The sequence below is a fragment of the Aphelocoma coerulescens genome, chromosome 1, assembly GCF_041296385.1.
Source record: "Aphelocoma coerulescens isolate FSJ_1873_10779 chromosome 1, UR_Acoe_1.0, whole genome shotgun sequence".
Lineage (NCBI taxonomy): Eukaryota > Metazoa > Chordata > Aves > Passeriformes > Corvidae > Aphelocoma > Aphelocoma coerulescens.
Genome location: NC_091013.1, coordinates 62746284 through 62770351, shown reverse-complemented (window position 1 = coordinate 62770351; position 24068 = coordinate 62746284). Strand labels below are relative to the sequence as shown.

At 37.9% G+C, this 24068-nt stretch overlaps 1 protein-coding gene across 2 annotated transcripts in view; it reads right to left on the bottom strand.

The window, feature by feature from the left end:
• Nucleotides 1–24068, bottom strand: part of DGKH (diacylglycerol kinase eta) — a 163025-nt gene that overhangs the window by 59462 nt on the left and 79495 nt on the right. For both annotated transcript variants that reach the window (XM_069009793.1, XM_069009797.1), the window contains exons 3-6: nt 19436–19546; nt 17164–17244; nt 965–1069; nt 505–637 (exon numbers count right to left, since the gene is read on the bottom strand). In XM_069009793.1, the coding sequence (XP_068865894.1) occupies nt 505–637; nt 965–1069; nt 17164–17244; nt 19436–19546 (430 nt within the window). The remainder of the gene's footprint in view (nt 1–504; nt 638–964; nt 1070–17163; nt 17245–19435; nt 19547–24068) is intronic.

Below are 24068 nucleotides of genomic sequence, written 5' to 3'. Positions count from 1 at the left end.
CTACATATCTACCCCCTCACAGCATGAGAGAATTTTTAAAGCAACAAATCAGTGTGTACTGCAGGATCAGGCAGCAGCAATAGAGCAAAGAACTGGAGGGGAAGGGTCACAACACTTTTTTCAATGTTAAGAATGTTTTTAGATTTGGGGCAGAAAATACCATCATGATTTTTTTCTCAGAAATGCTGGTTCTGCAAACCAGTAAGACTATTTTTCCACATTTTTGATGTGCAAATCAAATAAATCCTATCTTTTCTTAACACTCCAAACTGGGTGCTGCAACAGAAAAAGGTGTTCTATTGAAAAAGGCACCTGGAGCAACAGGAAGGTGAGGCAGACCATTAGCAGTCCCTCCTCCCGGAGGAGGGTCGCTCTCACGAAGAGATTTCTCCCTTCAGGCTCTTTTGTTACTCATTGTTTTCAGGATCATTACTTGTACTGAACTTGCAGCCATCTGTCTACACACATAGCATGATAACCAAGGGGAAGAAAGCATTGTTTTACCTTCACAGGACAGGCCGTGAGAAGTGACTCCAGAGAGGCTCTCTCTGCACACGTTGCAGAAGGTGGGTCGGGCGTGGGAGCAGGCGTACCAGTTATGCATCCCTGAGAAATGTTCCACATTAAACTGTGCGGTCTAGTAAAGGAGAAGTTAAGACAAATTTGCAAGTACAGAACACAGCTACAGTGACTGACATTACGTACGCTTCCATACTACAGGGGACGACAGTGCAATGCTCACCAAAAGGATTTTCCAAAGGGTATTTAGCTTGCTCTCCCTCCAAAATTCTAAACCAAAGTGTGATAATAAGCTCTCATTTTGCTAGTGAAGTTCTTAATGTGAAGCTTCACTCCGACATTAGACGCACTTTTCACACTGAGGAGGGTGAATAGTCCAGTTCTGTGTCCTGTAGCTTGATCTGTTGGGCTAGAACAGGTTGCACCAAGAGGGATGAAAGCTTACCTCATAGTGTTCTCTGGACTGAACGGACTTCAGGGAGCTTATCCAGTCCTCCATTTCTTTTCTGTTCTCGGCACACAATATTAGCCTCCTAAATGGAGTGATTATCTGAAAAAGATAACACGTCCTGATTAATCCAGATAGTAAAAATCATGATAGACTATGATATTTATGTACTCTTTCCTGTGAGATGATGCAAAAGGATGGCACGCCCTACAAGACAAGAGATTAAACACTTAAAAATATTTTCTTTAATGCACTACCAACAACAAAAGAGTTTGCTTTTCCTTTTACAGTTCCCAAGATTCAAATCCGGCTTTGGTATAGGTCTCTGGAATCTACATTGATCATTACCCCTTCTCAGCTCTTTGTCTATGCACTGAGATTTAAATGCCAAAATGGCAGGCACTGAAACTGCTAAAACAACCATTCAGGAAATTACTAATTTACTAAAACTGCAATTCTATTTCATAACACCATCATAGCAACTGCAAGGTCCATTCCAATTGCTAGAGACTAAAACATACCAAAATCAAAAGCCTGGAAGTCTTAAACAACCACAAAAGCTGCCATAATATTTCTCTATCTTGTATATTGATATTATATTTGCACAAATTTATACATACAAAAATTTAATAGAGCACTTTTTATATCCAACTATATCAACTCAGTATAAGAACACATACAAATCTTTATAAAAAGGCACAGAGAACGAAAGCAAACAGTTTGAATCATATCCTACTAGGACAATTGAATGAATTCCTGGAACAAGTTGATGCTGGGAATTTTTCAGTGGTCTGGAGCTGGAGTCTAGAAATCTGAAAATATTGTACCAAGGAGATTCAAGAATACAAGCTGCTCTCCCCTCTCCCTAAACAGTAGAAAAATAATCAACAGGAAGGCAGCAGAAACTATCAGCTAACTCCCACTGAAATTATTTTGAGCACTGCATTAAAATAGACAAAGCAGTTACTTACATAGCAAAGAATTTAAAACAAGTACAAGAAAATAAGGAAAGTTATTTGTTTTGTTGTAGAAAGTCTGAAAAATAAAATTAAATCCTGTATCAGTATTATGCACTAGTCTATTGCATAGTATGTACCACCAACACTTGCAAATTACTTAAATAAAATAGAGAAAGGACCTACAAAAAATGATAATTCTGAGTATTCTTTTAAATGCTACAAGCTAGACATTACAACATTTGCACAATATTGGTAAACAGCAGCAGTTACTTACCCAATCCCTGCTGTAAATTGTCTCTAGCCTTGATTTGTCCTATCCACTCCTTCATTAAACTGAGCTGCACTTTAACATATCTCAGAGGCGACGTAACTGAAGTGCAGCAGGCTGCAAGTCACATGGAGGGGAGGCAAAAACCCTTTGGGCTTGCCTTTGCCTTTTTTTTTTTTTTTTTTTTTGATGTACTCACTTCACATGGAAGGGAACGGTTTCTTTGTTTTCTGTTCCTTCAATCTCACTTAAGCTATTTAGTAAGGTTTATTAGTAGCTCTCCATGGCTTTTCCTAAAGAACAGTTTATGCAAAGAGCAATGCTTCTCTCATTAGTTTGGAGCCAAACAGACGCTTTATTACTTCAAAACGTTTTTCTAGGTCAGGTCATCCAATGAAGCCAAGAAAAGTCATTAAATCATAATATAATGCTGGCTCCAACAACAGTCAGCATTCTACTGAAATTTCCAGGTTTAAGTGGATGCAGAAATCTTATTTGGGCAAATACAAACCACAGATTATTTCCTGTTATATAGCATGAGATTATAATACAGATTAAATAGTGATAAATCCACCCAAGACTTGGCACATTGCGTCCATCCTTCTGCCAGTTATTACTGATTCTAACCTGTAACCAGATATTGTGAAATGTCATTAAGCAACAACAGCTGCATTTATTGCTGAAAACTCATGACTAATCTTGATCTTTTCAAGTAATATTTATATATATTACTCATGTCTTCAATACTGCTGGTCACAGAAATCCACTGTGCATCCCTTCACCCTCCCCCTCCAAAATTAAGGCCCTGGTTTAGTTACTAACTAGTCACACCTAGTTACCTAGTGCCAATGAAGACACCCTTCCAAAAGAGTATCCAAAGTTTTGGTGGGGGGTAAGTATGACAGAGGACCAGAACAGTAGCTATAAATAACCAAGGTGGGACACCAAACCTCATCTCAAAAGGCACTGCACACCCATTTATTGGCAATCAAATCACATCACCAAACACTGCTAACCAATGCACATGAGCATACCAGAAATTCATACATTCCAGCTTCTTACTAAAATCAGAGTGCAACAAACTTAATGAAGTTCACTGCATTGTAACAGTCTAACAGCTAAATTGGATTCTGTCAATCACACAAATGTAGGATCAATTATTATTAGTGCTACAAAAATAAAGTGAGAAGTTGGAAGACATACATATTTGTAAATATAGCATCTGTGATATGATTAAGCTACATATTCTCTTTGATTTACATATTTGCAACAACAAACTTCAAGAAGGTACCTGATAAAAAACACCATGACAAAAGACAAAATGCATTATATGCAAGAAGTATCAACAAGGCTTGGAATTTTTCAAATAACATAACATAACATAAAATAAGAACTAAGAAACCCATTTAGCTTCTCATCTATTTCAGTCTATATGACTGTATCCCACAGCTGTAGGGAGGAGAGGAGAGAGATCCAGCAGGCAGGAATTGTGCAGCAATATTGATTTATTTAATTATTTTACAAACTCCTCTACAGACCTCCCTCTTCACAGTCTAATTGGACAAAGGATCAGCCACCCCCTGGGGTAACTGGCCAGAATCCCAAAACATCCATTGTCAAAATACTTCTCCACGGTACCACAAACATAGCTCTACAAGGTTGCAGGTGTTCATAGCCCTCAGAACTCAGCAAACATCCTCATGAGAGAGAAAAGTATCCCATGGGCTTAGAAAGAAGCAGGAAAACTTCCCACCAACAGCATTTCTGTATCCACAAGTCTACAAAATCATGGAGAAAATGTACTCTCATTACTTTTTAGATATTTCATGTAACATAAGAACTTGGGGAACCAAGGAAACTGTTAGCAAACAAGAAGTGTTTTTCCCTAAATGCAAAGCATTATTTAGGCTTGAAACATATTCCAAAGGATGCTGAGGAGAGGAAAAGTAAAAATGTCCAAAAAAGCATTTGAAAAATTCATCACAAATAATGCATCATATACTATAAAAGACAATGTCTGAAATCTTCAACTTATCGGGTCCTCAAAAATCCAACGAGTCAATGTTGGGAAGTGACTCAAGGGTAAGAATCACTGTATATTCTCTGATGTTTTGACTTCTTTCTTTAGTATCTGCTACTATTATTCTCATTCTTTGATTCAACATGGTTTTATGAGCTTTACGCTAACTCAGTATAACTTCTCCTGCTTTTCTTAAACTGAGAATGGCTTCCTAAACCGTCTTATTTGCATTTATACAGACAGTATGCTTTCTTCTGAATGCTTACACAATGCTATTATTAACTAACTGGGATGTTTAAAGTTCATTCATTAAAGACTGCTGAACCTGTATACAGACATAATAAAAATTAAATGGATGTAATTGACCTTAAACAATTTTCCTGCCATGTAAATTCGGATTTGACAAGTAAACTTATCTCATTGCATGTATTCATATTCAGACTCCTGTATATTCTCTTCTACTGGCCCAAGTCAGCATCTTTTCTTCAATTACATATTGCTTTTTTAATCTTCGCTGCTCCAAATATTACTATTTGTATATCACTCTGAATATGCTCAACTCTCAACATACAAGAAGAAAGAAAGAAGCTGTATAATACAATGCAAAGGAAGTTTTACAGGAACCGCTGGAAGACCACTGAGGTAACATAAGAATAAGAAAACTCCTAAGTTTTGAAGGAACTCAGGTGCCAATGGTTCACATGCTGACAAAGCAAGAGACAAATCAAGAAAGATGAAGACAGTCAAAAGGTCTTAAAAAATAAATAAGATTAAGATCCTTTGAGAATTTTCATCATTGTCAAGTAGCCAAGAAGTCATTGCTGATTTTGGAAAAGAGACTTACCAAAAGCAGATACTGCAGTATATTAGAAAGTAATGAAATAGAGGTAGTTGGAATTAAAAACTCTTTTGATGCAGTAGGCATTGGGAAAGAATGAGCATATACAGTCTTAAAAGTTGAAGATAACCAACACAAACCCTAAAACATCCCAGGGAATAAAGAATTTCTGAACAGGAACTGCAATTACCCATTACTGCAATAATGTTCCTGTTCTGTTCAGAAAAGTAGGGGGCTTTTTTGAGTGGGGAATGAAGGATAGAACAAGAGACCACTGTTCACCCTGCCACCACACAGGTCTTGCCTTAAATTGGGATTTTCACACAAACACTGCAATAATTTGGCTTCTAAAAATATACAAATACCCACATATCTATATATGTATGTACACATCTTGAAACTACTTGGATGACATTTCTACAGTTAATTTTGGGGCCACTACTGCAACTTTTCTTTCGGACAACACTAATTAGGAACAAGCTTAACACCTTGAAACGCAATAGAATTGTCATCAAATTCAGAGTAAATTTGAAAGCCCTTTCTTCTTTCAGTGGCAATAACTTAACCAGTATCATTCTATATGCCTTCAGCCCAGTGGGTTTAGACTTATGATCTGTAAAATAAAATCACAAAGAGTTCAATTAAAGCCTATTGTCTAATTTTTATCTACTTTTTTACTATCAGCAATATATAAGAAAATACAGTTCCCAAAGCTTGGTGTCTCCAATTCTGGTTTCTTTTACCAATTCAAAATGCAGACACAGTGTTTGCTAATCAAGAGAACAGTGGTCTATACCTAAGTATCAACATAGCAGCTATTGTAAAGCACTCTGCTTCCTGCAACATGATATTTGCATTAAAGCACCTTCTGCTACTCTGAACTATTATCAGGCATTACACTAATAGCACTTTGTATGGCTGAACTTGAATTAAATTAGTAATGTAGGAGTATCACTTAGACTCTCAAAGGGGTGGGGAAATGGTTTTCCTGCTCTTTGGACATGTAGTTTTAAAATATCTTTTTGGAAATAATGAAGAGAGGATGATACAGAGAGAGCACCCCAACTCTCTTCTTGGGGACCATATTCAATGCCTGGGGCAGGAGCATAAATAAATGCTTTCTAACTTCTCTGGGCTTATAGATGTTGCCAAGTCAGCCCTGGAAAATACTAGGATAACACGCTATGCCTCCCTTGCTCTCTGTCTGCCCCTCCATTCCCCTGTCCTTGTGCAGGTGGGTCTGTATGAGTGTGGCAGGTGAATGCACCACTATCAGAGTAGACTGCTGGGGTCATTGATGGTCCCACAACTACCAGAACTTGTCTGTAAAAATCACAGTGCTAACAGCTGGACAGCTTTCTATAGTAGTCATAATTTCTTGGTTTCTGGATACTAAAGTATCCAGTAAATTATAAATTATAACAGTGCCGTCACTCTAAAAGGTGTAGTTAGTTGGTGTTTTATAGTGAGTCGTCGCTATTATTTTTCATGATGAGTCAAGTCAGGCAAAAGTATAAATTACAAAGAGAGTGGAGGATTTAAAAGTAAGGTGGTTAATAAATGGTTATTATATTTGCCTGAGTACAACAGATAATTTATAATCAGAACAATTAGCTCTGTCTTCTCCACTAAAATGTTGCTTCCCTCTTTTTCCTGGCCTTCTCCTATTTCACTGTTCCCAAGCTCACAAATATTGATGTAATGTGTGGTTTTGGCTCCCACAGTAAAAACTCCTAGGAGTAAAAAGAAAAAGGTTAGTCCCACACAGCATCTCCTGTACCAGTACAACACCAGAACCAGTGAGCTTAGCTAAAAGACAGAACAAAAACCATTACATCACTGAAAAAGGTAAAAGGACTTCAGTCTGCAGTAGAATCCAGCCTGGGTAATTTAGGTGGCTTATTTTACACCACACTGAGCAAAAATGAAGGAGCATCTCCCAGAATACAATCAGGCACATGGACAAGAAAGTAGTTGGGAATAGTCAGCATGGATTCATTCACCAAGGGGAAGTCATGTTCAACCAACCTCTGATGAAATGACTGGCCTGATAGATGAAGCAACAACGGTGGATATTGTTCACCTTGCCTATAGTCAGGCTTTCAGCACTATCCCTTAAGATCCTCCTAGAGAAGCTGATGAAGTATAGGCTGGATGAGCAGACTGTGAGGTGCATTGAAAACTGGTTGCATGGCTGGGCCCAGAGGGTGGTGATCAGTGGCACAGAGCATGGCTGAAGGCCAGTAACTAGCAGTGTACCCCATGAGACAATACTGTATCCAGGCTTGTTTAATGATCTGGATGATGTGGCAGAGTATATCCGCTGTAGGTTTACTGATGATAGAAAACTGGGAAGGAGTGGCTGATACATCCTAGGGTCACACAGCCATCCAGAGGGACTTCAACAGGCTAGAGAAATAAGCTGACTGTAACTCATTAAGTTCAACAAGGAGAAATCCCAAGTCCTGCACCTGGGAAGGAAAAACCCAGGCATCAGTGCACCCTGGGGGCCACCCAGCTGGAAAGGAACTTGGCAGAAAAGGACCTGGGGCGCTGCTACACAATAGATGGAGCATAAGCCAGCTCCATGCCCTTGCAGCAAAGTAGGCCAGTGGCATCCTGGGCTGCAGGTCCAGGGAGTGAACCTGCCCCTCTACTCAGCGCTGGTGAGGCCTCCCCTGGAGTGCTGTGTCCGGTTCTGTGTTCCTCAGTACAAGAGAGACATGGACATACTGTAGACATTCCAGTGAAGGGACTGGAGTATGTGATATGTGAGCAGAGCCTGAGGGACCTATAACTCTTTAGCCAGGAGAAGGTTCAGAGGGATCTTATATATGTAAATCCCTGAAGGGAAGGTGCAGAGATGACAGAGCCGGGTTCTCTCCAGTGGTGCCCAGTGAAAAGTTAGTAGGTAATGGGCACACACAGAGGCTCTCTGTGAGTATCAGGAAACAGTGTTTTATAGTGAGGGTCACTGAGCACTGGCACAGGCTGCTCACAGCAGTTGTGAAGTCTCTGTCCTTGGAGATACTGAAAAGCCACCTACACATGATCCTGGGCAGCCTGGACTAGGTGGCCCTGCTTCAACAAAGGTGGTGGACCAGATGACCTTCAGAGTTCCCTTCCAAACTCCAAATAACTCCATGATTCTGTGAAAACAGAATCCAAGTAAATTAAGTCATCCAGCTACTTGTCCAGCTTTGAACTGCAAAAGTATCCAGCAAAGGTTGCTTTGTCAGAAATCCAGTTTCCCAAATCGACCTCATGTATTCAACATCAACCAACTGCTAACAGAACATTATTCCTGCAGAAGTATAACTTTATATAAAGACACAGTTACAAGAAGCAGGGTAGGAAAGTTCCATGAATTTGGACCAAAGAATTAGAAATTTATTTTAAATCAGCATTTAAATATAATAAAACCAATAAAGCATTCTTGTAAATGTGAAGTGGAAACTGCTATATATAGTTCAAGGCCTGCATGTTTCTTTAAAGTCCTTACATAAAGATTTGTTAAGCACATTACTTCACACTGCTGTGCCCTTAGCTCTGGTCTCACCAGCTCACTACATCTATCAGATGGGATGGCTTTCTGTGCTTTAAGGAAAACATGTAGTTATATGTTTAATGGAATCAGGTGCAAAGTTACACAAAATAAACCAGAAAAGGACTATTTATTTTTTTGTCTGTAATAACAGATTCTTGTTTAAACATCGTCCAGCTGCCTGAAGCCAGGGATCCTTGTTCACTAGAAACAGGAAATTTTTTGCAAAGTTTACACCAGTTATTTATTTATAAAATTATTTGGTAAACGGGAACTGCAGTGAGGGATACTTTCTGAGGTTTATCTAGGTATTTTAACCACTTTTAAAGCACAAAGAGAAAGAAACATCAGAGAATAGGTTAAGTGTGAAAGTGCAGGAAGAATGAAATCTGGCAATCCTCAGTGCTTATTCTCCACACATCCCAAATGGTTCACCAGTGAAAAAGAAAAATTTTCTGCAATCTGTTTTTGAAAAATTTCTGCTAAGCATGAAATGTGTGGAAAACAAGCTCCAGGAAAATGTAACTAGAATCAAAATGTACAATATAGTCCAGAATGGTCACATTTTTAAGCATCCCCCTTTTTTCCCTCTTCTGAAAAGTGTTCAACTTCCTTGTAACAGATCAATCTCAAGCAAATTATCTATGGATTTTTAGCATCACAGCTGAAATGCTTTATTGCTTTTTCATAATGAAACTTAAAACTTCAACATCTCCAGACACTCTAGGGAAAAGCAGTCAGTGCATCAAGTCAGATATAGGGAGCTTAAAACTTGGAAGTCGCACCCAAAGAGCTCTCAGCTTCATTACATTTTCTTGTCACTGTCAGAGGATGGGAGGTGGGGGGAAATAAGCAAGTGCTAAATGGAGGAAAAAACCCTAAATGCATCACAAGTGCACACTAATTGCTTTTGTCTAATTTTTCTTTTCCTCAGCATATTAATTTGCTATTTCAGTTTTTGTCTTACTTCTAAGCTGCCTGAATATAGGAAAAAGAAAAAAAAAATCAACCAAAAATCCACCAACCTTGAGTGGAAAATTGAACAAAATGGAATTCAAAGCACTTCCCCTCTCTTTCTGTGGTTTGGGTATTGCTCAGGCTGGGAGCATCAAAAAGCCTCCATCACTTAGAGGCTAATCACCATCTGTATGAAACAGCAGATAGTTCACAACCAAGGAAAAACTAAATCCATTCCAAGAGTTAGCTCCTTGTGCAAAGCTGAGTCATGCCGGTGAAGCCAGCACAGGAACCTGAGCCATTTCCAGCCATGGTCTACCTCCCGGAGACAAGAGGCCCCAGGACCTTTGCAGATCACTGCAGGACCTGTCAGCCCTGCTCTACACTGCCAGCAGGGCAAGGGGAATGTCTGGATATGCCATTCCCTCATCCTGAAACAGTGCCATGCACTGACCCTTCTGATAACACCAAGGGCAAAATTTAAAATACAATGCCTCTGAGACTGGGATTCAGCTCACAGAGGAAAGTACTTAAAGTAGACTTCAGCAAATGTGTTTGAACTCTAGTATCTTCAGTATATACTGTTAACAACATCAGCACACAACTGGAATGCACAGGAAATTTCAAAACATACCCAAACCCAAGAGATTCTTGCAGATCTAAAGGATATACAACAGAAAGGTTCCAAACACAAACCCATTCCTTTTATGTCCCTGTGGTTTATTAAAGGGAGAAGTCAAGCTAGAGTGTCTCCCTTCAAGGGAACATCAACACAGATTATATATAGACATTTACTCAAAATATATTTTTACAAAGGAAAAAAATTGCAGATAGCTGTGTTCCAGAGTATTCCTACAGAGCAAACCAGAAAGATTAATCTATCCAGGCTACAAACAAGGTAATGTTTGGCTTAGCAATAGCTGAAACCAGGGGAATTCACCTGAAGTTTGGATCTTTGAAGGTAGTTGCTGACCCCATGATCCTAGGAGACTACCAACACAGGAGTAGCAAGATGATTTCGCCAAACTGAAGAAGTAAGAAAGACAGTGAAAGAAAAGCAGCAGAAAGAACAGAAAATGCTTGTGTAACTTTTAGGTGAGCAGCCCTTTGGAAAAAAACTAAACCAGACTGAGGCAGAAGAGCATCTGAAAGAGGCTTGAGGCTATCAGCTAAGAAACCATCTCCTGATGTTCACTCAGATGGAACTGCAGTAAATTGGATTTTGTAAACATGCAAGACAGCAACAGAGAAATACCTCCACTAGCATTCATAAGCTTTCTGCATTTAAATAAAGCTCAGGTCCCTGAACTTTGGACAGATCAAGAGTCAGTAATAAAATTGATGTTAGATTATTTAAATAAAGAAAAAAAAACCCAAGTTTTAGGATAATTATTCCCAGCTTTAGGAATACCACTCTTTGCCTGTAATATTTGAAAAGACAGAATACTGGAGTGCCCAAACCTGACAATGAAGGGTTTTAAACTCTTTTGGGAAAAGGCTCTTCTCATTTCTTCCTGATGTGGCTTGAGGGAGGTTAAGCAGTTCTCACATTCCCTGAAATTTTTGTAGTCCCTGAAGAAAAGACTCAATAACAACTCTGAAAAAATCAGAGTGGCAAGAAAGGAAGCAAAGTATGTCCAAGTCCAGAGAAATTAAAACTGTCTCTGAAACACACTGCAAAACTCTGGCAATGCATTCTGTCTCCCAAGCCCAGAGTGAATATTAAAAGTTAGTTCCCTCAAATCAATTAGAAGCAGATAATCTCCATGATGAGCACAGAGCTGACTGCTGTCAGAAGCAGCAGGACTGAAATAAACTGCTAAAAGCAATATGCTTTTCAGGACTGCTTGCAATATTCAACTTGAAATCCTGACACATTGTAAGAATTAGGCTTCCAGTACAACTGGGCCACCTCCCATTAAAAACAGCAGCTGTACAAGAGGATTCAAAGGTGAAAAGAATTAGTTTATCCTTTGAGCTGGTTCCACACAAATTATATGCCAATAAACTTTACATCCCCAACCAAGACACAGGATACGCAACATTCAGAACTACGGATAGGAAATAAGGTAATCAGAGGTCTGTAAGAAAACAATATAAACTAGAAGAAAACAATATACTTTAACCACATTTGAAGCACAGTTGCTCCAATAGAATATTTGGCTTCACTAACCTATAAAAAACCCTAATCATCTCAAAATAATATGTCCAAGGAAAATCAGCATGTATAAATATTTAGTTTTTACAAAATGTATCCAAATTTACAGAATATCAATAAAACCACAGACAGCTGCATAAAGATTTGTTATTGTTCTTTAAAAATATATTAAGCTAATCGCCTGTTTTACAGTCCAAGTGAACTTGTAAGTCTGACCAAAGAAGTGGAAATCAGAGAAAAAACTATTTAATTTTTTGTAACAAAAATACATTCAGGGACTAACTTTAATGAAATGCCATTCATGTTTTCTTTGGGTTTTTTTTAACATAATACTTTAAAAAATTAACCCATAAGGGGATTAATTAATTAAAGGATTAATTTGAACAAAATTAAGTACTTCTGTTCAGAAAAGCTAAAACATCAGGCTGATCCATAATCATGTTTAATTGAAACGTTGAACTGAAAGACCAATTATTTTATTCACCATCATGCAATGAGATGAAAAACTAAGGGATGTATAAAAGTAAGAAGGAATAAGAAGAATTTGTAATATGAAAAAAAGTTTAATAGATAATAAGCAGCTTATTATTCTCCAACAAAATTTTATGGTGTGATTCCTAAACTGGAAGAGAAGTGTAAAGCAGAGATACAGAAATATTTGCAGACAGCACAAAATTTTGATTACTCAGTTCCCCCCCTTGATCTCTAAGGCACTTCAAAGTGAGCCAAGCAATGTATTAAGTAGAAAGTACAGTAACTTGAAAAATTTCAGTACTGGTAAAAACAAAGAAATACATACCACAGAAGAATAGATGAAATATTTATGAATTACAGACAGCTCCAAATTAATAGAAGAAGGATCTTATCAATGTAGGGGACACAAAAATGCACAATATGCCACTGCAGAAAACAGACAAAACATGGGGTCCATAAGGAATGTAAATGAGTGTTAATTTATAAAATAATCCCAGATGTCTGTGACTTGGGCTTCCCTGAGTGTCAAGCATGTCACTTCACCTACAAGATGATGCTGCAGAATAACAATTAGGACAACAGCAAGAATAGGCAAGAGTATAGAAGAATGTTGACAAAGATTATTTACCTTGGAAAACAGTCAAATCAAATGGAGGTAATAAAAAATACAAAATAATAAAGCCAGATGGTTTATAAGTTTCTACTGCCTTTGCATCATAACACTAGGTGAGAAAACTTTATTGAAGCCCAGCACTTTAAAAGTTCTCCAAGGAAGTATTTTTTTCACACAATAAATAATCAAGACCCTGTGGTCTATATGGTCTAAAGCATTGCTAAAACCAATAAATCAGCAAAAATCTATTATGTTAGACATTTCTGCAAGCATATCCAGAATCCTAGTAATCAGTGTTATTAGCTGGAACATAAAGTCTCCTTTCCAGCCAGTTTCTAATTACTGAAAATCGCAGTAGGCTTTCCAGGATAGCAGATCTGCCTACTGCAGCTTCCTCCCTCTCAAGATGACAACTTTCAGAAGATGCATATTCAACAAAAAGCACTTGATTCAGCACCTGATTCAGAAAGCTGAAAGCAAGTGCCTATGTTTTAGGTGCCCTGTATGACAAAGCTCCTATTGTAGCTAAGGGAGAAGTAGTTAATAGTCACTGGAGTCTTAAACTGAACTGAGCAATTACAGAAATCTGCTTTAAAGACCTATTAATTTTCTTTTAGATACCTACATTTAGGGGCCTATAAACCCATCACTGAGTCCCACACAGAAGTTAGGAGAAGCTGAATCCCCACCCTGAATATCATGTAGTATGTTAACTCCCATATTCCTGGAGGACACCTTCCAGAATGACAGTGAAATTATTTCCTCTGTTACTCTTAAATGCAATTAGATAAAGCCAGCTATACAAAGTACTGCCTGAAAGCCAGTATTTTCCCATAAAATTATTGTCTTCCACCACATTTACCATCAAAAAAACCATAACTGAATTAAAAGTTTCAAACAAAAGTTTGGATGGATTAAAATACACGTGCTATCACATGATGCCTGTGCATTTAACATGAGACTCCAGCATAGGCTTATAGTAACCCAGGGAATTTTGTACAACCATGTGGCTCAACTACTGAGAGGCAGCATGCTTAATATCTACAGATTATTTTTGCTCAGCAATGTGCATCAGTTCTTCATCATCAAAAGCAAGGCAGAGGTAGAAACTTCGACCCAAAGTTCACCGAAGATAATTTCCTTTGAAATCACAATCCATAATCACCTTTGTTGCCTTAAGGCAACATTATCTGAATAGGCCTGTTCAAGAATCCTTTTAGTATTTAAAAATCCCATTCCTTATATGTGTTAGAACAAAAGCACACCATCACTGCTCTAAAAGCCCACGCTTGCAAGCCAGAGAGCACTCTTCAGCCTCATTTGGTCTCAAGTCTTGTTCTGAGAACAATAAAGAGGTTTTCCTAAATGCACTCTAGGTATCAACAAGCCATCTTCCATCCCTGCAAACCAAAATGAACAAGGAATTACAGCTCTCAGCAGAACTGGTCACTGCCCCATCTGCTTCTGTGCAATAAGGGTGGGAGACTGATTCATCCTGGGAGCCTCCCCAAAGAGGTAACATGCTGAGCAACTACACTCCTCTGGCTGTGCAGAGACAACATAAAACACCCTCTGAGGCAGAAGCAAAATGCTGGGGAAAAACTTGTTCAGCAGAGTACCCAATATCATTACAAGGAGTCAGCCTTCACCCACACCACTGAACTCAGCCCATGGGCTGAGCAAAAACCCCCCATGAGCTCCTGATGTGGCTGATGGAGAGGGTGGTGCAAATCTCTCATGGGCTGAATTGGCTGCTTAAATCTCTTCTCTCTCTTCCCACAGACTTGGGAGACTGGTACCTAACAAGGCAATAGGAAGAATCTGGCCTTGAGTGTCTTAGGTAAAGGCTCTGAAGTCGAGGGACACCTTTCCGTCTAGGTTACCTATTAACCTCTAGGTAAGGATGCTCAAAGCTACAAAATACCTATAATGTCTTAAAAGGCAAGCTTGTGCACTAGAAACCAATTGCTAGAAGTGAGTTGATTGTTCATTGAAAGGTAATATCATCAGCAGTAAGAAAAAAATGAAACAAATGAGCTGATTTATCGGCTTTGCATTTTAATTAGCAGATATTATGTACCTCAACTTTCCCTTTAACCTCAACTTGTTTGCAGAAAGATAGGAAGAGTAATTCCAGTGAACAAACAGTGGTATTTAGTTACATAAAATATTCTGCAAGCTTGTGCATTACAAATAAACTCAACTTTAAATCTGTGTGTTATGACTAATTTTAGGACTTGAATTTTATCCAAAAAAAGAGCATGGAAATACTTGACACACACACCTCTGCCTTCAAACAGACAAACTAGAAAGGGCAAAAGACAGCAAAACAGTAACTTCTACAAGTTGGGGGTGGGAAATTGAGGGGAGAGGGTGGGATTTAAATGAAATGACAAAACAATTTTTAAAGAAAAAAAATATATAAATTTTTAAAGGTGTGTTTTCCCAGAAAAATTGTCATTTGTTGTATATTTCATCTGCGTCACTTTGTGTTAAAAACATTATCTACTGGGACAAAGAAACAAGAGGATTACAATAACTTGAGAAGGCTAAAGATTATTTTTTGGTTTTTTTTAACAAAGAGAATGCTTACAGATCACTTAAAACTTAAATAAAAATACTCACCATTTTAAGAGAGGCAGAATTACCTTTTTAAGATGGAAGAAAATAAAAAAGCAAAAAGAAATGTTTCCTTTTATTTATAAGGAGTATTGCTGGAGATCTAACCACCCACTCCACCCCCAGTCCCTGAGTCCAACCCAGTGCAGGCAAGGTCAGAGATGTCTCACTTCACAAAGCTGTGTTGCTGGGAGACTGGGTTAGGCAAACACAAAGAAAGAAGCCAAAAGATTAAGCAAGATGACGACTATTACCATATTTCACAGTCAAATCAGATGACTCTTCAATCCAGGAGAGCTTTACATCCAAATAATTTTTCAAAATTAATTTGAAGACTCCTTAGAGAAAACACTGCTTGCCCTAAAGTACTCAGGACATGAAAATAAACAGTGTCTCTGAAGCTGTTAAAGCTGTAGCCAGAGATTTCTTTTTTCACTACTGTCTTCCCCAGAAGTCTTGATCCTAGAAGCAAAACATGCTTTTGATGAAGAATGAGATGCTGAATGGGCCTAAAGGATTATAAAGGATACCAAAACACCAAATACTGAACGAGTCCAAAAAAATCCAAATAAAACCAAAAACCAGGGAAGAGCCCAAGTATCTCACTTTTCTGAATAAGCAGAACTTCTAGGCAACAGAAAGAACCTTTCCAAAAGACAGGCTGGTACCTTACACAGCCACCACTTCATCTGAGACCTTCCATCAAAGCAGGCTTTTTAATTGTGTTCTTAGTCCATAGAGCAGCTTAGATTGACACAACACACTGGACTGTCATGGCCAACAGGAGCACATCTTTGAAGTGCTCTGACTGCTTGTGCAGCTGCCTGGGAAGTACCACAGCAAGCAAGAACTATGAAACTCTCATGAGGCTTGCATTTGACTGCTCTGGAGAAGAAAAAACAAGACTGGTAAAATGGACTAATAATGTTCACCGGTGGAATTAAAAACATCAGGAAAATGAAAAAGCAACATTTTAATAGAGAAAAAAGGGACATGCAGGTTAAGAAAAATGATGCCATTACAGTCAGCGGGACATCTCGAGACCTTCAAAAGGATAACTTCACCCTTGGTCTTACTCATAACTAGTTCATATTCAAAATTTTTTTTCCAGATGTTAAGACTCAGCAGAGGAATTGTGTCAGACATTATCACTTGGTTATAACAGACAGCTGAACAATAAATGGAAGACCATTTGTGTATGCAAAACACACCTGTGAACTTGCAGGAATGGGGATTTATGAACACGTTTTTTACAGCATTATCAGAGCCAAGGTGCAACTGTAGGGACAGCTTTTCCACATGACTTGGAAACATACATGGGTATGATTGGCAGTGGAAAAAATAAAATGCATTTCAATATGAGAGGAAATGAAAAATGTTATGATTAGGAAAATTAAAACAAAAACACAATTACATTTGATTTAATTCAGCATGTCACCTTAGAGAGAAACTACAGCACAAACCCAAGCTGTACTAATAAGTACTAAGAAAGTACTGATACTGAATTTTCTTGTATTTTTAAGGCCTTGTATCATCATCTTTTGAAGCAAGTGTCATCTGACATTTCTTCTCACTGAAATAAAATGTTCTATAGCTGATGTGGCATTGTTCTCATATGCTAAACCATTTCCAAAAAAAGACATTTTATTTCCAAACAGAGGAAAATAAGCAATTGAGAAGACTCTTGATTTTCTTAGTAACAGTCTATCCACAGCTTTCAAAAACAGTATTTAAATTTTTCCATACCGTGAAGCTGTTGTTGACATTTTTTGTGCTTGATTCAGCTACACTGGCATCTGACAGGTCAACTTCATCAAATATTAGAGACTGTGAAGGGAAAAGAACATAGAAGCATTAAATTAAGTATGAGTCTAGTTTCAGGTAGGCTTACAAAATGTGCTTTAATGTCATTGTGTCTATGAAAACAAAAATAAAAATAGAAAATAAAAGTAGTGGAAAAAATAGAACACAATGATGATGTGATAAAATTTCATAGCTGGCCTCTAAACACAGTTCTACTTGCTATCGAAGTGGTACATGATTATATCTAAAGGCCCCATAATTACATTGCTTTAAAATGTCTTTTAAAATAAGGGGTTTTTTTTACACAGATGAAGCTTTAGAGTGTCGTGTGTAGTATAAATGTGGTGTCAGAGGAGAGAGATTCACACACAGCAAAATGTAAACTAATTATTTAGTTTTAGGATGGAACTCTAAAGTCATGTAGCTATGATATAGTATCCATATGAGAAGATGTATCTCAAAGACCTGAAGGGATCCCTTCCACTCCTTTGTTTGATGTTCCAACAAGAGAAATACATGTCTACTCTAAATGCTCGCCTCTGGCAAAGGATCAGTTAAGTTCTGTTATGCTCATGGTTTTGTAGCACAGAAGAACAGCCTAACAAAAATACCTATTTTTTTAGTCCTACCATGTATTTCCTCTTCCATGCCACAGGAAGGAGAATCGATGTTGGGGGAGTTTCAGCATGTCTGGATTCAGCATTAGAGTATTGGCACAATTTGCCTACTCATAAGACCTTCTTCTCTCATCTTTACCATAGAATCACAGAATGGTTTTAGTTGGAAGGGACCCTAAAGATCATCTAGCTCCAAACCCCCTGCTATGGTCCAAGTTGCTCAGAGCTCCATCCAACCTGGCCTTGAATGTTTCCAGGGGTGGGGTATCCACAGCTTCTCTGAGCAGCCTGTGCCAGTGTCTCACCACCATCACAGTAAAGAGTATCTTCCTACCTAATGTCCAAATCTCTCCTCTTTCAGCTAAAAGTCATTCCCCCTATGTCCTACCACCACATGCCCTTGTAAAAAGCCCCTCTCCAGCTCCCTTGGACCCTTTTTAGATACTAGAAGGCTGCCATAAGGTCCCAGATCTCTCAGCCTGTCTTCATAAGAGAGGTGCTCCAGCCGGCTGATCATCTTTGTGCTCCTCCTCTGGACATTCTACAACAGTTCTGTGGCTCCCAAGATAGCAAGGGCACAGACCTTGTTGGGGTGAGACCAACACAGATCCAAAGGTGTGCAAATACCCCATATTCCTCATCTAACATGGTAGGCTCACATTTTCAAAACATCTCAGCATCATATTTGTGATTTGAGGTTGTCCTTCTCAGAGCTCTTATTTGCAATGTTTATCCTTGATGTAAACTGCTCATGGTAGCACCAAGTGCAGAGAGGTTTGACAACAGAGGTACTGTAGTGCTGGGCTCCCTTGATTCATTATAGCCACACAACTGTGCACTGTGCAGCTACAGTCTTACAGCTCCAGAGAGGTCTCTGTGCCTTTACTGACAGAGTTTTGTTGAGAAAGCCAAGCTATAGAAGATGATGGAGACCTGAAGCACCTCACCTACGCCTCCCATGAGATGCTACAACCCCACAGGGTAAAGGAAAGTAACACCCACAGCTATGAAACAGCACAGTCTGAGTCAGCCCAACAAGACAAAATGCTCTTGGCCGTGGCCTTGGGGGAGAGGAAGGAAAAACCTTTCAAAGACAAGAGAAGTATTCCTCACTGCCCATCCCCAATTCTCCCACCAAAAAATTCAGTTGAAGGGAAACAGCTTTTTCCCTTATATATCAGTTTTGGCAGAAAATCAGCCTATCTTGATTTCACATAACTATTACTATGGGCATCAGAGTGGAAGAGTTTTAAGAGAATTTGGTCTTAGGGATAACTTCTAAGCCTTATCCAGTTTTTACTGGTTTTGACTGTCTGAGAGCCACAAAAAAACTCCACAACTCGTTAAAATTACTTTATTATTTGTCTGAATAGTCAAAAAGGTTAAAATAACTGTGACAAACTTCATCAAAAAAAACAAGAGAAATTACTAATCTTCCTTGAAGTTGATTTAACACACTACATCCTATATACAGCAGTTTTTACATAAAACAACCATGAAGAAATCATTACATTATTATTATTATTACTGAACTTATAAACCTAAACAAAATTGAAGTCACAAGAAAATGGCTTTAGACACTAATAGCATAGAATTACCTTTGAATCCTTAGCATAGTAAAGGGTACGACCTCGAAGTTTGAAATAGCGCTTTTTCCACCTCTGAAAAGAGCTGGTTTGCTTCAGTAGTAATCCTTCTTTTATACTTGTCTGAAAAATATTAAAATACAGAAACCAAGGTAAATACATGTAGAAATAGCTACACACATAGATTAAAGTTTTGCTTTTTAAAATTTATGTTACACCTCATATAACTGTGAATTTAAACTTTTATTTATTTACATTAAAAAGAGACTAATTCTTTGGACTACCAGATTTTGCATTGCTATTTTTTAAACAATGACAATGTTGGCAAAATGCTAATTTTACATGTAAACTGAAAAGGCAGTCAAGAGACATATAATTATTCTGAAGATACACACAAAATAATTCAATTGTCTGGATAGCTGCAGAGTCACAAACATTAAAGTGAGCAACAGCTGATGGTGGCACAACTTAGAAAAAAACACTAAAACCATCAATAGAAGGTAATTTCCAGTTCCAAAACTGATTATTTTGAGGAGAAAAACAATTTCCATACAGACAGTAATTCAACAAGGTACTTAAATGTCTCTGATTCAGGCACATGAATTTCTTCAAAATAGAGGGAATAATCCAGTATAATGCAAGACTTTGAGTGTGTTGATGAGCTGAAGCCTTCAGCATGAAATCAGCTAACCATTAGATATAATTATTATCTGGAAAGTGTGAGAACAATAACAGATAGGGATATTTTTACCATGCAAATATTTTTAGGCAAAAAATGACTCGCTGATCCAAACCTTTCCACTGCAGACTGAACCCTGTCTATATATAGCCCATTTTTGCAATGAGTAAGAGACAAATTAGTGTATTTTAAAGGTGTATGCTGTTTTCACCGCTGTGTGTGGGATTCATCCGATTACAGAAATTCTTTACTTAATCAGACAAAACTACATGAACACAGCATACTAATTTCATGAATCTCAAAAAAATTTTTCTTCATTTTTGAAGCACACAAGAGGGATGAGAAAAAGCAAGTACTTTTGGATATTGTATTCCAAAATTACTCTTTTCAGAATATTTCCAATTTGTAATATAATAACATGATGAGAATCTTATAATACAATTTCTAGACAATGTGATACAAACATCATTTGTAGTTATTCTAGAACTTCTAGAAACCTAACCAAGACCTGACCTAAAGTTCATAAACAACTTCTATTATCAGATATGAAATTCTCCTTAACTTTAATGCAAGTAATAAAAACACAGAAAAAGCAGAGAGCACTTTACTGTTCCTACCACTTCCTTGAAATGAGAAACATTGCTGTTATGCCCAGAGATTGCACCCTCCATTTAGATAGTCCTAATGTCACAAATCAAAAATGTGGTCCATCGACCACAAAGCAGTTGAATTAATGCTCTCAAAAAAGCGACTCTTTCAGATTGAACCTCGTAGCTGAAAGTTTAGATTTGTCACAGTTTGCTTCACATGCCAACAACCTGGACCAGTGGATTCAGCCAGCCCTCCTGCTCAAGCTGAGGGGTAGCAATTCCCAGTGGAAAGGGTCTGCTCACCATACACTATTTTAAGACAGTTTGCAATTTTCTGATCAGACACCTAGATAAGCAAGTTTTCCATGATATAAATAGATTTAATCAGTTAGTAAATACAAGCACTTCTTCAAAGCTGTCTGTTGTAGCCATGAAGCACCTGTGCTTCATATCACTCTCTGAGATTTTGGAAGCTCATCACAAGGATGGGAGTAGATGACGTGTGTCAGAAGATATCAAGACCAGAGAAATTCAGTTCCAAGGAAATGGTACTCCACATTCACGACAGACACTGACTTACTGGGAAAATGTCCAAAATGGAAGGAAATCCATACTCCCTAAAACACACTGGGTGTACAAGGAGACACAGAACACATATTATGCTGAATACTTTTGGGAATTTACAACTCTGTTAAAAAAACATAAAGCTCCCTAAACCTTGAGCTATTACTCACTAAGGAATTAGTGAACTCTTTCTTGTCATTTTTATGCCTACTAAACCATTGTCTCCTATTTCTACTCACTCCTTAAACAATATCCCTAATATCAAACCAATACCTTCAAAATTAAATCTATTTTGCAAGTCAGCCATTTGAAATTAACTTCGAACTTGAAATTAAATTAAGCTGGCAGTAGATAACCTTTCGGGCTCTACAGAATTTATTTTTGCATCAAAATTTTCAAAAAATCTTGTAAACATTTACCCAAGTAGAAGCACTTAACGAAGTGCACACATTAAATTTATATTTTACCACAAATATCTATATTGGGCTGAGGTTTGAGCATTTTAAATAGAAAAATCCACGGCTGCAGGCATCAAAACTGAGCACAAAGATTTAGCCCAATACCCTTAATTAACTCAATTTAGACTCTAAAATGTTTAAAATTCCACCTGCCAATTGAGTCATTAAGTAATCTGCTAATAACGCTTTCCTGAGTCTATACCCAAGTTAGAGCATTTCCAGTCATTTAAGATTGGAAGGGACCTCCCAGGTTGTTGAGTTTGGGTCCTCATTATTGCCTACACACAGGTCATGCTAAGTTTTTCAAAAGCATTGATCAGGCTATAACTACACCTTAAGAAAGTACTCGGTTCCTTTTCTTCTCCCCATGTCAACTGAGACAGTGCTCCAAGATCTCACTGTTCTGAGAAGCCTTTTTATAATTCATCTCAGCTGGACATTAAATCTGAAGTATAAGCAATAACCACTCCAATTATATTAACTACTTTCCTACTATAATTTAAGAGAAACAAGAAGTACAGATCCCACAATCCCACGCTACTTCTCACTTTTACAGAATCACATCTCATCAGCTTGCCAAAACCTCTGAACTTCCCCATACTGCATCTCGTATCATCTAATACAGTGTCCCTCCAGAAGTATGGGACTAGTATCAGAACAGAATAGAATCAAATCCCTAATAATCTTTACCATTTTAGCCATTAGTAAAGGAAAATGATTGACAACATTACAGTCACAACATCACAGTGTTCCACTGTGATATATTTTCCAGAAGAAATCTAATTATAAAAATTACAGCCATTTTTCATAAAATTAAGGAGTACGTATGTGTTCAATTATCCAAGAATGTCAAATGCAACTCTGCATCTCCAAAATTTCAATGACAAAAAAAAAAAAATTGATTTGTGGGTATTTGGATCACTAAAAATGAAAAACATCCATTTTTATATCAGCAGATTTAAAAATGTCCAGTATATAACACCTGAAAAGTCAAATGGTTTTTATTTCAAAGGAAGCCAGCCACATTGCCGTATTCTAATTCATTCACTTTGTAAACCCTCACATTTCTGCAGAGGTAAATTTTTTACTTCTGCTAGAAAGACAGAAAGAAAGGAGAAAATATTCTAAATTTCAAAAATAATAAACTGATTATGCACCCATTATTGGCAACTACAAACTAAAACACTAAATAATGAAAGATAAAAGTCTACCCTCTACTTCTTTTCATGTAAATAAGTGGACATGCTGCTCAAAATGTGTCAGGAGAGTGAAAAAAAGAACATGAGGAAATTTCTGAAAGTGAGGAGGATGAAAATGAAAACAGGAAAGGCCATATAACAGGGCAGTCAAATGCAAACAGGAAATTAAAAGCATGAAGAAGAATTTTAAGATAACCTTGCAACAGATGCTCATGCTGAGACTAAAATGTTCATGAAACTTTTAAGATGAAACACAGCTAGCTGGTTGGCAGATCATTTTCCAACAGAAGTATGAAAAGGGTATTCAAGGATAAAAAAGGTCATAGGAAAGAAGCTCATCAAATCCTCAGCATCTGTCTTTACCAGTGAGGATAATGAGATGGTATCTCACACAGCATGTTGTCCACAACATCAGAACGGCTTCGTCAACATGGAGGGCACATATGGGAAGTACTACACCAGCCAAATCACTAAGTGCACCAGGTGGCATTGACCTGGGAGCCTTGAAGGTCCCAAAAGGACCACTGATGCTACTCATGGTAAAACAGTAGAGTCCATACAAAAGAATATTGCTGTGCGCATACATATCCAACCGGAAAAAGTCAACAGAGTATTCCTTTTGTAAAGGAAAATACTGCTCTGCTGCCTACCATGAGTTCAGGATGTGTAGAGGAAAGCAGGCACACAAATTAAGATCCTGCAGACCTGGATTTTAAGAAAGCCTTTGATGAGGCTTCCCACCAAAGGATAATGAAGAAATGTTATTAGAACTTAATTGGGAAAAGGGGCATGTGAACTGAAAGATGCTTCAAGGAAAAATCTAAACCTCATTAACATTCTCACATCAGCTTTGTGCAAAGAAGAGATCTGGGAGCCAGATCACAGCTCTCTGAGCTCAATCACAGCCAGAAATTCCATAAAATTTTGACTATCACTAAGAAAAGCAACAAATCAAGACAGAATTTAATTTTGCTGCTCTACAACACCATTGTACCAGACAGATCTGCTCTCTCTAACTCAAGAAACAGGGTTAGGAGCAACACAAATGATTCACAGAACAGTAGCTGCCTCACAACAAGAGAGATTGAAGAGCAGAAGACCAAGAGGGCAATATGAAAAATGTTTTAAAAAGCATTAAGGAAAATAAGGTGACTG